Genomic DNA, 12,359 nt, shown 5'->3' on the forward strand with positions numbered 1-12,359 from the left:
GCTTCACATAAATATCGTCATGAATTCCCTCTTTGTTTTTCTGTTTTGCTTCCACCACGATAAAATCACACTTCATGTAGAGCTCTCTCTATCTCTCTCTCTCTATACTTCAAGAACAGTTTCCTGTCTAAAAATCCTATTTTCTGCATTATTCGCTTGTTTATTACGCACAAGTCTAGCGTTGTTTACAGCGCTATCGGCCGCTGTTTTTTTCCCCCTTTGCTTACTTCCGAAAAGAGAGCCTCATTTCTGCTGTTCAATAAGCTTTTGAACAAATTTAAACTTTTTAAAATTATACAAAATTGTGAAACTCTCAGCTGTGTCTCTAATAAAACCTCTAACTTTGCTCTGCTTCACTTCAGCAGCATCAGGTAATGTTCATATGTTGATTAATGACTCTCTTTCGTTTTTGATCTACGGCAGAATATTTTTAAGGTCGTCTGCTATAAAATCCCAGGCCAGGAAAATCTTCATGTTTTTCTGTGTCATCCTCAGCTACTTTGACACAAAGGCATTCGCTGTGATCCTTACACTTTTGATAACGTCTCGCAAGTGTCAGCTTTCTTTTTATAGATATAAAAATATGGAAATGTACTGATACGTAATCAGAGTTATATTTCTGACTGATGCAAAATTTCTGCGATTAAAATCGAATCGAATCGTGGATCGAATTGATTCTAGAAATCAGTGACGATACCCAGCCCTACCACTAACTTGCTTCCAAGCCTGTAGTGCAAAGTGCATTCATTAACTGGTAGATTTCACCAAGGTTAAGAGAGGTTTAGCTTAATTTGTGTAAAGAAGCAATGATTTCTGTGAAAATCTCTAAAAAGAAATTTTGAAAATAGCCAGCTTAGGAGGAACTAGAGGAAGTAATTGGAAGTTGGGCAACTTGGCCTACTTTCCTGAGATGCTGCTTTTGTGATGTGGATAAGCAGTGGTGGCTGACTACTTAAAATTAAAAAAGTATTATCTAGGTGTTCTCTCCAAACTCTTCAGGATGCCAATTATCTGCTCCCTATAGGATTTTACCTGTTCTGTTTGATAAAGAAATGGTTATAAAATATTGCGTTATACAGAAGACGGATTGCCATAAAACTTCATAAAGCATGAAATTTGCAAATCAATAAACCATTTGCTGTGCTGCTGCTGTGACCTTCCTCCAAGCACAGTGCTTTGGAGAAATAGCTTTAGAGTGCTGTCCTCCCTCACAGGAAATAATAATCACAGCATGGGTTTTTGCAAAGCATGAAAACATCATGTGAACAAACACGTACCAGGACGTGTCAAGTGAAAGTGAACTCTCCATTAACAGAGCTGTGAAGACAGCATGATGTAATTCAGTAAGAACACCACTCACTGCTACATGCAACACATACTTAAACTCACCTGTGCAACATGTGCACACAGTTGATGGAGAAAGCCTTTATTTTAGGAACGCTGCTTAAAATTCACCCTTCTAACTCAAATTTTCAGCCTTTGTCTTACAAAACATAAAATAATGCATTAGCTTTTCAGACATTAATCTCTGGGAAATCAATTTAACCAGCAGGTTGCTCTTTAAAATCCACAACAGATTCAGTTGTCACTGAAATGTGTGCTTTTCAAAACCCTTAACATCAAAATGCGATCTTCCTCTTAAGTTATGACCAAGTCCCAGTTCCAGATGTTGAAACATGCCAGATTTGGTGGTTTCAGCTGTTGCTCTTGTATCTGAGTATACCTTTGATTCATTTTACTTCAGCACGCTCACAGCAGCCCACTATCGCATCTGTGCTTTGGCACAGCGCCACCCTCACCTTTGACAGTTTAAAAATAGCTGACCTTGGTTATCTTCTTACTGTCGTCCTGCATACTTAACTCGAACAGAGAAGGACACTTGTTTCTTTGAAGCATTTCAACTCCAAGTAGGCTGACAACTGTGAGCAGATGAGGAACAGCTTTTAATTAAGCAGATTTGAATGTTATCTTGAACCATATTTAATCAAAAATAAAATCCAAAACCTGAATTCTTACATTTATTTGGAATTGGATGTATTACAATTTTCTATCTTGAAAGGTTTAGACAAAATGACATGGTGGTGCAGTGTTTCAGGAAAAAGTGCAGAATCTCTCGGCTGCCTGCTAAAAACAAGCCCCTGTCTATTTTTAGGTGTGAGTGTTACTGTAGTCTAAGTTTTGAGGACATACGAGAAACTGATTAAGCTGTGTCCTTAACCTAAACTGGGTTACAGGGGCGTCGTGTTTGCAGATAGAGGTCAGTGTTGAAAGAGCATGAAAGATCCCGGGTTAGATGGTCTGTGTTTTGGCTACGGATGGAAATAAGGCAGTCTAACCTTAACGTTGGCTCCTAGTTTAAAATAGACATTTACTTTGCCCATACAACACAAAACACACGTTCCTTTTATATTTGATTTCAGAAATACAGCTTTGCTATAACTCAACATTCGCAAATTGCATGTTTGCAAATGTGTTGGCCTGCCAAGGAGCAGGTCTTTCTCGCATTAGTCCGTATAATACCAGCTCTCAGAGGATTTGCTAAAATACTGAGGATCAAAAAGTCATTATCGGTAATTAGCAGGAGCAGCTGGCACAGGTTGGGGAAATGGACAAAGGCCCTGAAGTCGGTTAATGAAAATCCATTTTCTGTATTTATTGTGGAAAAAATGTTGCCAGTTAGTCTGCATGAAGATGTGAGCAAAGTGTTTTATTTTTGACTTGTTTTTCAGTATTAGAGCAGATGTAACTTCAGAAAGAATTAACCAAAGTTTGGGCCCATTCAAGAGCACTTTAATGACCATTTTCTGCTGAATGACATTATTGAACATCTGGAAAAATTAAATTTCAAGTTATGTTGGAAATTTAAATTGGATTGTTTCTCCCGTCTTGGGTTATCCCAGCCTGCTCACTGCTCATTTGCTGTAAACTGCCCCCACTCCTCACGGGTTGCAGGGGGCAGCCATCTAAGCAGAGATGCCCAGACCTTCCTCTCTTCCAGTCATGCCCTCCATCTCTTCTTTGGGGAACACACTAAGGTGTTCCCAAGCCAGCTGAGAGCCATAATCTCCCCAGCAAAAACACGTCGGACACGGACACGCCTCCCTTTTTCGACTGAGAGGCCTGACCTCGGTTTTGGAGGGGCCAACTCACATCCCAGCCTCTTCACACTTGGCTGTGAACTGGCATAGTGTGAAGTGGAGTTTGTGGCTCTGTTGAGTGACAATCTGCAGAAAGCAGAGTTGAGAACTTCACAATGCCAAACTTGAAACCCTTTGGTCCTTGATATCTGGTTTTTAGTCTCTGTGGTCCAAATAGCTTCTTATGCTAAGTCTGTGCATGATGGGTAAAAAGCATTTAAAGGCACACATTAAAGCGTGGGTTGCAGGTTTATCTGTTGGTTTATACGACGTAGTGATAAAGAGTTACATGCATACCAACATGGATGTATATACACCCACGGGCAATAAAATCTGTGGGAAACACTGTTCACTTCTCATAGTATTTATCTGTAATGAAAATGAGTCAAGACATTGTTCTTCATGGACTTCACATTAAATATTTGTAATTTTGTTGAAGGTAAGGCTGCTTTATCATTCACACAGCCTCAGTACAGATTCCAGGAATCTTACACTGTTGATGTAAGACATTTTTAAGCTTTTTGCTTGTTAGCCAAATCAAATCTTTCCAAGTTGGATTCTTGAGAAATTAGACTTGAGGCAAATTCAGAGAAAAGGGCAAAGATGAGATTTTTTTAGGTGAATGTGGCACAGAAAAAAATTCTGCAAAGAACAACTTTTTTCTTTTTATCCAGTTTCTCATTTTTATAATTTGAAGTCCATCAGTAACAAAGAATAAAGGCCCCTTATGTTCACACAACATTGTTACGAGCTTAAATGAAAGTTTTACTGGCTATTCCAGGCTAGTGTCTCTTATCTTCAACCCTACAACTCTTTTAGGGAGAGACTTTTAGGGGAGGGGATGTGTGTTCATGTTGGGGTACAGGGGCCTCAAAGAGGAAATACCTCAGCCTGCTAAAAATGTCCTCCCAAAGAAACGGCTTTGTGCTTTCTGTACTCAACTAGATGTTTTGCTTTTGTTTGTCTGTTTGTGACTTTCAACGACGTGTTTGAGTTTGTAGTGCTGTGGGTTGAAAAGCAAGAGGCAGAAAGAAACAGAAAGATGGTTGTACAGTGGTTTGTTATCACCGATGACGTCACTCTTCAGAAGGAGAACATCTGCGCCTCGTGCCTGAGCACAAACCATAAATGTATTGTCTTTGCATGCTGCTAAATCCCCTAATCCTCCCTCACTGAGACACTCCTATCACTTCAGAGGTTTTTCTTTCTTTCCTGTATAAAAGGCGTGCTGAGTGTCTGTTTTCTAAAGGCTGTTCAGATCCTCTTTCAAGCCTCTTCCACAGGCTGTCATGTGGGCTGTCCCAGTTTGTCAGGCTTTTCAGTGATGTCAGGGTCCACAGCGCTAGATTCAGGGCCAGGGAAAATTTTCTGGTAATTACAGCCCTCGCTCGGCACCAGGCTTTAATGTGAGTCTTCACCCCCACCCCCGTCTTGGCCTCATTGACTTGGGGTTTTCCTCCCAACTGTCATTGACAGCTGACCGTGTATTCATGGGGAACTACTTGAATCATTTCTCTGCAGTACAGATGAGCAGTAGGGGAAGTAAAATAATAGTGAGTTGTGGCTAATGGCTGATGACTCCTGGAGTAAGTCATCCCTATCCCCAGGACTTTAGTACACTGAGTGGATTTAGGAACGCCAAACCAGAATCACTGTGAGACTTTGTATTTCAAAATTAAGGGGAATCTCATTGCTTAATCTCTTCCCACAGGAGGGATTTATACACTGAAGAAGATGCTTGTTTTGAGCTTAACTATAATGGTCATACATTGTCTTATTTAATACATTTATTTACCTTTTGTTCTTCAGTTTCTCCTCTTTCTTTTATCTGTCATCTCAGTAGCATTTTTAAAAAAAAATTTATATATATATCATATATAGATAGATAGATAGATAGATAGATAGATTTATTTATTTTTTACAAATTGAGGAGCTCATTTCAGCAGACATATTCTTAATCCGTTGTGTTTTGGTTATTGCTTCATGTGAGCGTCAACTTCCCCAGGACTGATGTATGCAGTTGTCGTTTTAGCTTCCTGAGCAGGTTCCTCGTCAGATTTTAGCTAAAGGACCATTTTGCATGCTGGCAACTTCACATCTTGGAAGCCTGTCTGTGTATGCTGGAGGAACTTGTTGAAATAAGCTTTACTCTCTAGGTGTGAAGATCAGTTTACTTGCAGCACTTCTTGCCGATCATTCAACACGTGGGGAATTTTGTGCATTACACGTGTTAAGCCCTGATTTTAATTCACACTACTAAAAATAAAAGACGCATAAAGCTGCTTTTATTTTTATTTGTTTTGTAGATGCTTGTGTGTGTGCAGGTGTTAGATAGCAGCTTTAACACTTTTTTTTTTTTCTGTATGTATTTTTACTTTTAAAGTTTTGGTCCTTTTAAAATTTGTTGAAGCTAGTAAGTATCCCTAATCCAGTGCAGAAATCTGCTCATAGATGTTATTGATACAAGCTGTGACCCCTCCCTCGTTCATTGCAAACTGACAAACTCACTGATCCTGGCAGCTAGAGTGGCTGTCACAGCCTCAGCCCACACTATCCTACAAACATCTTCATGTCTTCCCGCTGGCCTGGTGTGTGATTGACTGAGGCCATGTGCTCCAGGACCAGATTCCTACTAAATCAGCCCCTGGGCCTTTTGTTGCCCCCATGACTATGCCAGCCACGGAAGTAGTACGCCATTGAATGTATTATTCTCTTAAGTGGCTCTGGGTGGAATGGTTTGTTTTAGAAAGGCTTTGTGCCCAGCATACATAGACTTCCTGGACAAATGAGGGACTCCGACATGACAAAAGGGTCTTTCAGTGTACAGGAGACGGGCTTCTCTGACAAGAAATTGTTGTCTTGTCCTCATTATCAGATGCTTTATGAGGTTATTTATAAGAATTAATAAAGATGAAGACTAAAAACGCGAAGTCATATCAAATCTAGTTTAAAAGTGAAATGTGACGTTAAAAGAAGAAGCTAAAATGATTGATGGTTTTGTTACTGTTAACTATCTACAGCCTTACTGTTGTCTCATGTTTTCGTTGTTATGGCATTCAGCTGCTTCTCCAGAGAGGATCTTTGTTCCCCAGGGTTGATGTACTCCAAAGGCACCTTCTTAGAGTGCGGCAGGAGACTGTACTCCTTCTGCTGTGGAACAGAACAAGTACCAGTGCAATAACAAGTACTACTGTCAACAACTTCATTACAAGACGGATTCGGTCATAAATAATGACCAGTATGAGGGAGAGGAATCGGTTGAAGCAGACCTCCACAGATTACAAAATTAGCACAATTCTGTCTGCATTGTTTTTGTTTTGTTTATAGTGGTTTTGTTGACATGCATGCGTCTTTATTGGTCTTAAAGACATTCATCTGAAGTTATCACAGGTAAATCTTTTTAATTTCGTACATTAAAGTGGGATGGTCCTCTAAGAGAACAGAAGAAAGCAATGTATGGTGTGTATTTACAATGCTTTAGGCAAACGTCAAACCATTGCATGATTATCTCTGATTAAATTCAGTCTCAGGACTTTCTGTTGTTAACACACTGAAAAACTAGATTTAAAAATTACATCCTGATTTTTATATTATATAAGTTTATATTTGAATATCTGCAGCTACTGTTGCTCATGCTTTCCTTAAATTGCGAACGCAGCTGTGCTTCCTGGTCTTTTATACGCAGGTCTCACTGATATAAATCTCACTCTCAGTCTACGTCCACACTGTGTTTTCAAACGAAAACGCATCGATTTCTCTCCGTTTTGGCCTCCCATCCACACTGAGACGGCGTTCTCCCCAAGGAAAAACGCAGCGTTTTGAAAACGCTCTCAAAAACGCATACATTTCAAAACGGAGCTGCCCCGTCGCAGTGTGGCCACTCGAAAACGCAGACTTTCTAAAACGATGACGCATTTTAGTCATTTGATGCAGTCATGTGACCAATTAAACAAAGATAGCGGAGGGCATTATACAGCAGTTGTTTTGATTGCTCTCAATTTTGAGAGCCCTAAATAATAAACATTAATATCAGTTTGTACATGCTCCAGATAGCTTTTCTTCAACTTCTTTAATTCTCACTCGCTTTTGCGCAGGACAGTAAGCATTTTGGGCCGTTTCAATGTGGACGGACAACTCTGGGTAAACGACTGAAAATGCTAGTGTGGACGAAAACACCGTTTTCAAATCTATCCGGGCCAGTGTGGACATAGCCTCAGTGGGACTCTTTTTAAATAAAGAATTAAATAATCATTAAAGTAATTAGCGGACAAGTAGTAATAAACATCTGAGACAAAACAGTTTCTGGTCTTTTTCCTGACATTGCAGGTTGTGTACTGTGAGATGTCCCAGATACTCATGACTCAGGGTTTTGTTGTGTATCATAACCAATAACAAAATGCTTGTGGTCGGAGATGAGCCGATAATTTGCTCCTGTTGCGATTATCTCAGTCAGGAATAATCTTGCAATCAGTGCTGCTCATCTGATATTACTTATTTGCACACCTCAAAGTCATCATGACAACTGCCTCAGTTTACTAGACTGCACATCGACTCATCAAGGGTTTAATGCCCTAAAATCTCTACTCTCTATTCATTTACCTGCTTTGCTGTATTTCTCCCATGTGTCCTTAAACAGACTGCTCTTTTCAGTCTCTTGGCCCTTTGCCTAAGCAAATGGATTTCTTCTTATAAAATCTGTCACCCTGTCCATTTCAGCCTCCACAACATCTTCTTGCCTGAAGTTAGATTTTTACGTCTGCTTCCTGAATCTTTGTGGCAAAGTAGCTTACCTCAAGATGACTCACAGGTAGCTTTTGCCTCAAACAGCAGGGCCATAAAGCATGCTGCACATCACAAATGATTTGGTTTTTCAGCTTGCAGAAAGTCTGCAAGAATGACTGCTTCCCAGTGTCTTAAAAAGGATCTCTTAAATAGGAGCCTAACCCACCATTTGATTCAGTTTTCTGTCTCATGGCTTTGTACTCATCTGCCTTGTTACAGGAAATCAATTTAATCAAGGCACGGCAGTTTGGAGTGACCATCAAGCTGACCTTAGCGCGCTGGGCAGACCAAAGCAAATCAATGAACAGCATCCAGCAGCCGTAAACGGCTTTGGCTCTTGTACTTGGCAGAATTTCTGTTTTGCTTCAATCTTGAAATGACAGCCTGGCTGCAGATACAGCTGCTGAGCAGCGACAGTCATGCATCCATTTTATTTTTATATGAATATGATAGTTATCCAGTATGACTGAAATTGTCGCAGGAAGTCAACGGGGGGTAAATTAAACTGCAACCATAACTGGTGATTTCTGAAAAAAACTGTTTGTTTTAGACTGTCAGGAATTTAATTTACTTAATTTTATTTATACAGCACAAAATCACAACAACAGTCACCTCAAAGTGCTTTATATTGTAAGGTAGACCCTACAATACATACAGAGAATAACCCAACAATAATATGACCCCATATGAGCAAGCACTTTGGCAACAGTGGGAAGGAAAAACTCCCTTTTAACAGGAAGAAACCACCAGCAGGACCAGGCTCAGGGTAGGCTTCCCTACCCCTTCAAAGGTCTATTTATTGCTTAAGACTTTTAAGTAGTTTACTCAAAAAAATGTTTGATTCCACCGCATTTCAGAAACATTTCGTAACCAGTCCACTCATCCTAGTCCTAGAAGCAATCAAAGCTGGAAGGAAAACGCTGCAGACGAATATTTTATGCATGTGATGGGTATAATCACAGGTTTAAGAGTTAAAGGCTTGCACATCTGCAGGTCTGTCTCAAACACCAACTTACCATGACTTGTGAACAAGACCATGAGACACTTAAGCTCTCCCAACCCAGAGGAATTAATTCAGTGTTTTATTATCTGGAAAATTGTAGTAATATGTCACTTTGTGGCATTTATAGAAACTCTAGTGAAAATGTGGGCTGCTTATCCGAACAGTCAAACTTTAGTCTCAAGAAACCTGTTGTACGATTTCGTAGAATCACCAGTAATGATCAGATTCTGGGCATTTTTGACACTGCCAATCCCGATTGAAGGAAAGAGTAGAAAGAATAGACCCAACTAGTCTCATTTTGAATGCTGTTATTTTATTTGCAGTGTCACATTTACACTGAACACAGCTCTAACATAGCAGCTTGTCCTCTTGTCTTTAGCTCCCTGTTTTGTTCTGTTCTGAGCTTGTGGGATGACCTCATCCACTCCTTCCAATCTGATAATGTGTGCTACATTAACACACTGTTGCGACCACATATAAGCAAACACTTTGCTTCAGTCTGTTTATGTTCTCTTTGCCAGACCGGGGCTTGCTGTCTTCTGTTTACTGTCCTCACAAGGACACACAGATGTAACCGTCATTAATCAGATACACTTATGTAGCACTCCCCTCATTAAAACACAACTTCCGATTGTAGTGAGTATGTGGTCTTTTGTCCTGAGGTGACTTTCATAACAAGTGCACCATTGTAGAGCTTTCATTCCTCTCTGTGGTCAGTGGACTTTGATGCCCGCCACTCAGTGACTCAGCAAACCCCTGGTAATCAGACCAAAGGCTGCCCCATCACAGCACACACTGGCACATCTGTCTTCATTGGCACACTGTATCCCTAAACTTCAATTTTCCACTTTCTGTTGGAAATCCACTGTGGTTTAAAAGGAAAATGGCGTGATTTAGTCCGAATTAGATCCAGTTGGAGTTCAGACCATGCAGGCCAAATAAGCTTATCCTTAACCTGTTAGCTGCTGGTTAATCAGCATTTTGGAGTCCTTTTCAGAATACTTCATTATACACAGTCTGTAATTGCTGTTTTACACAAGGGAATCAAGAAATGTCATCCGTTTGGGGAGATTTTGGTTTGTTACCTTCACTTTTCAACCCTTGAAGTTCTTGTTTGGCATGTGCACGTGTCTTTGTTGCCTGGCCACCAGTCTGGATGAACCGTTGATAACCATCCACGAGTGACATGGATGGTTTATAAAAAAAAAAAAAAAAAGAAGTTTAAATGCACTTATCATCATGTTGGAACGTGAGCCATTTTCCATTACGAGACTCAATACAGAATCTTAAGTGAGAAGTTTTATATATAGAGTGCTTCCGTCTGAAGCCTCATGTTATCCTGTACAATAACTTCCATACAAGAGAAAGTTTCGAAGCAGCTGATGTAAAGATAACTTATCATTCCGTCTTCTTACAGGAGGCTTCTCTGTGGTGTTTCTGGCTCGTACGCACAGCGGTGTACGCTGTGCTCTCAAAAGGATGTACGTCAACAATGTCCCGGACCTGAATGTCTACAAGAGAGAGATCACTATCATGGTGAGAGCAGCATCAGTGTTCCTTCATTTCAACTACACTTAAAGCCTTTGTGCTTATCTTTATTGCTAAAGTGTTTCAGTAACATTGTGGAAATTTAGATAATTACTTTTACTTTATCGTCATATGACAGTGGAGTAAGTTGTGTGCCCATTGTAAGTGCTTTTTCAATAGTTTTACAAAATTTGCTACCAATGTCCGTCATCCTCTCCTACAACTTTGGTGTGATGAGGATGATATGCAGCTCTGTGGGTCATTTATTAGATTTATCATGAGGTTATGCGTCTTGCTCTTGGTCTTCTATTACTGGTATTGTTGCTCCTGCCGCACCTGGTCTATTACTTATTAAACCTTATTCAGGTTTGTATAAATGAGCAGCATCAGCATTTCATAAACGGTAAAAAAGGAAAACGATAAATACATTTGAGACTTTTGTTTTGAAAGTCTGAACCTTTTATGTCCAGGTATATTTTCTACAGCTCACGTGCAGTGTTCATTTAGAGCAACCCATATGCCAAAAGGCTGCAAGGTCCTGGGTTTGAGTCCACCCATAACCATTTCACATATGCAACTCCCTTCACTCTTTTCCTGCTTTCATGTTATTCTCCTCTGTCCTAATGAGGAACAGCTCACTGTGAGCTGTTTAGTCAGCTTTGTGTGTCAATTCTTTTTCATCAACTGGAACAATGTGTCACACACACACAGCTGACCTTAAACTCTGACACAGTTCAGGTCTGTCAGGACACGACTGTAGGTGTGTCGGTTTCCAAGAAATGCTGCAGTTTCTCTCCTCGTGCTGCCCTTTGGGAACCAGCAGATGTGCTCTGATGCATTAATAATACAAGAATAAATAAAGTTAAGATTAAGGCTACATCCACACGTACACGGATATTTTTGAAAGCGGAGATTTTCCATTTTCGTTTTAAAAAATAATCCCGTCCACACGTGAACGCAAAAATGAAGGAAAACACTGCTAGGAACATGCCAAAGTAACAGGTGGTGATATATTCCCAACCGTGTAGAAATGTTGGCCAATCAGAAGTCTAGAAGCCTCGGTGGGAAATAGTAAACAAAGCTGGGGCATAGAAGCAGAACAGAGTCGTATGTGAGGAGGGACAGTAACTGTGTGTGTATATGTAAGCATTTAAACACTGCAGAGAGTACAATTAACAGTAATGTAGAAATTCATTTCACCGAAACAATAACATGGCGCACAGTGTGACGTCAAAAAAGGCGCACACCTTTGACGCTGCGTTTTCTCCGTTTTCCTCGTCCACACGTAAATGCAAAAACTGAGTTTTCGAAAATATCCGTAAATCTCTGTTTTCAGTGACCGAAAACGCCGTTTACGTGTGGACGAAAGGTGCAAACGCATAGAAAAATCTGCGTTTTAAAAAATACCCGGCTACGTGTGGACGTACCCTTACAGAGTTAAGAGATGAGCATGGTGTAAGAGCATGAGTTATCAAGTGAAAAACCAAAACAAACAGAGCTCGCCTCTGAAGCAGCTGAATTGCACTCACACCTGTGTTTTTCTTCCAATCATACTTGGCAAAGCCAGCAGTTACAAATATTTAAGAAAAACATTTTAATAATTCAGAAGATGTTTTAATTCTAGGAGAATTTATTTTATTGTATGGATGAATTAAAAAACAAACAAACAATTGCAGTGTGTAAGATTTTATGCAGTGTTTGGCTCATCGGTGACTCATCTCTGATTAACATGACGGGAGTCTTTAAAGCAGTTTGCAGCACATTATTTCAGACTGTGGTTTTCATGCTTCTACATTCAATAGCTGGGTGAACCATAACTGAAGCAATATAGGAGCAACACTACACATGTCTAAACATGAACCAGCACTCACTAAAAAGAAGGAAAAGAAAAGTTTGTGTCCAGTCTGACG

At 40.1% G+C, this 12,359-nt stretch overlaps 1 protein-coding gene across 1 annotated transcript in view; it reads left to right on the forward strand.

The window, feature by feature from the left end:
• bmp2k (BMP2 inducible kinase) overlaps positions 1–12,359 on the forward strand; it is a 54,310-nt gene that overhangs the window by 15,185 nt on the left and 26,766 nt on the right. The window contains exon 2 of the mRNA XM_026187690.2: positions 10,340–10,458. Coding sequence (XP_026043475.2) covers positions 10,340–10,458 — 119 coding nt within the window. The remainder of the gene's footprint in view (positions 1–10,339; positions 10,459–12,359) is intronic.

The sequence above is a fragment of the Astatotilapia calliptera genome, chromosome 12 (genome assembly GCF_964374335.1).
Source record: "Astatotilapia calliptera chromosome 12, fAstCal68.1, whole genome shotgun sequence".
In the NCBI taxonomy this organism is placed as follows: domain Eukaryota; kingdom Metazoa; phylum Chordata; class Actinopteri; order Cichliformes; family Cichlidae; genus Astatotilapia; species Astatotilapia calliptera.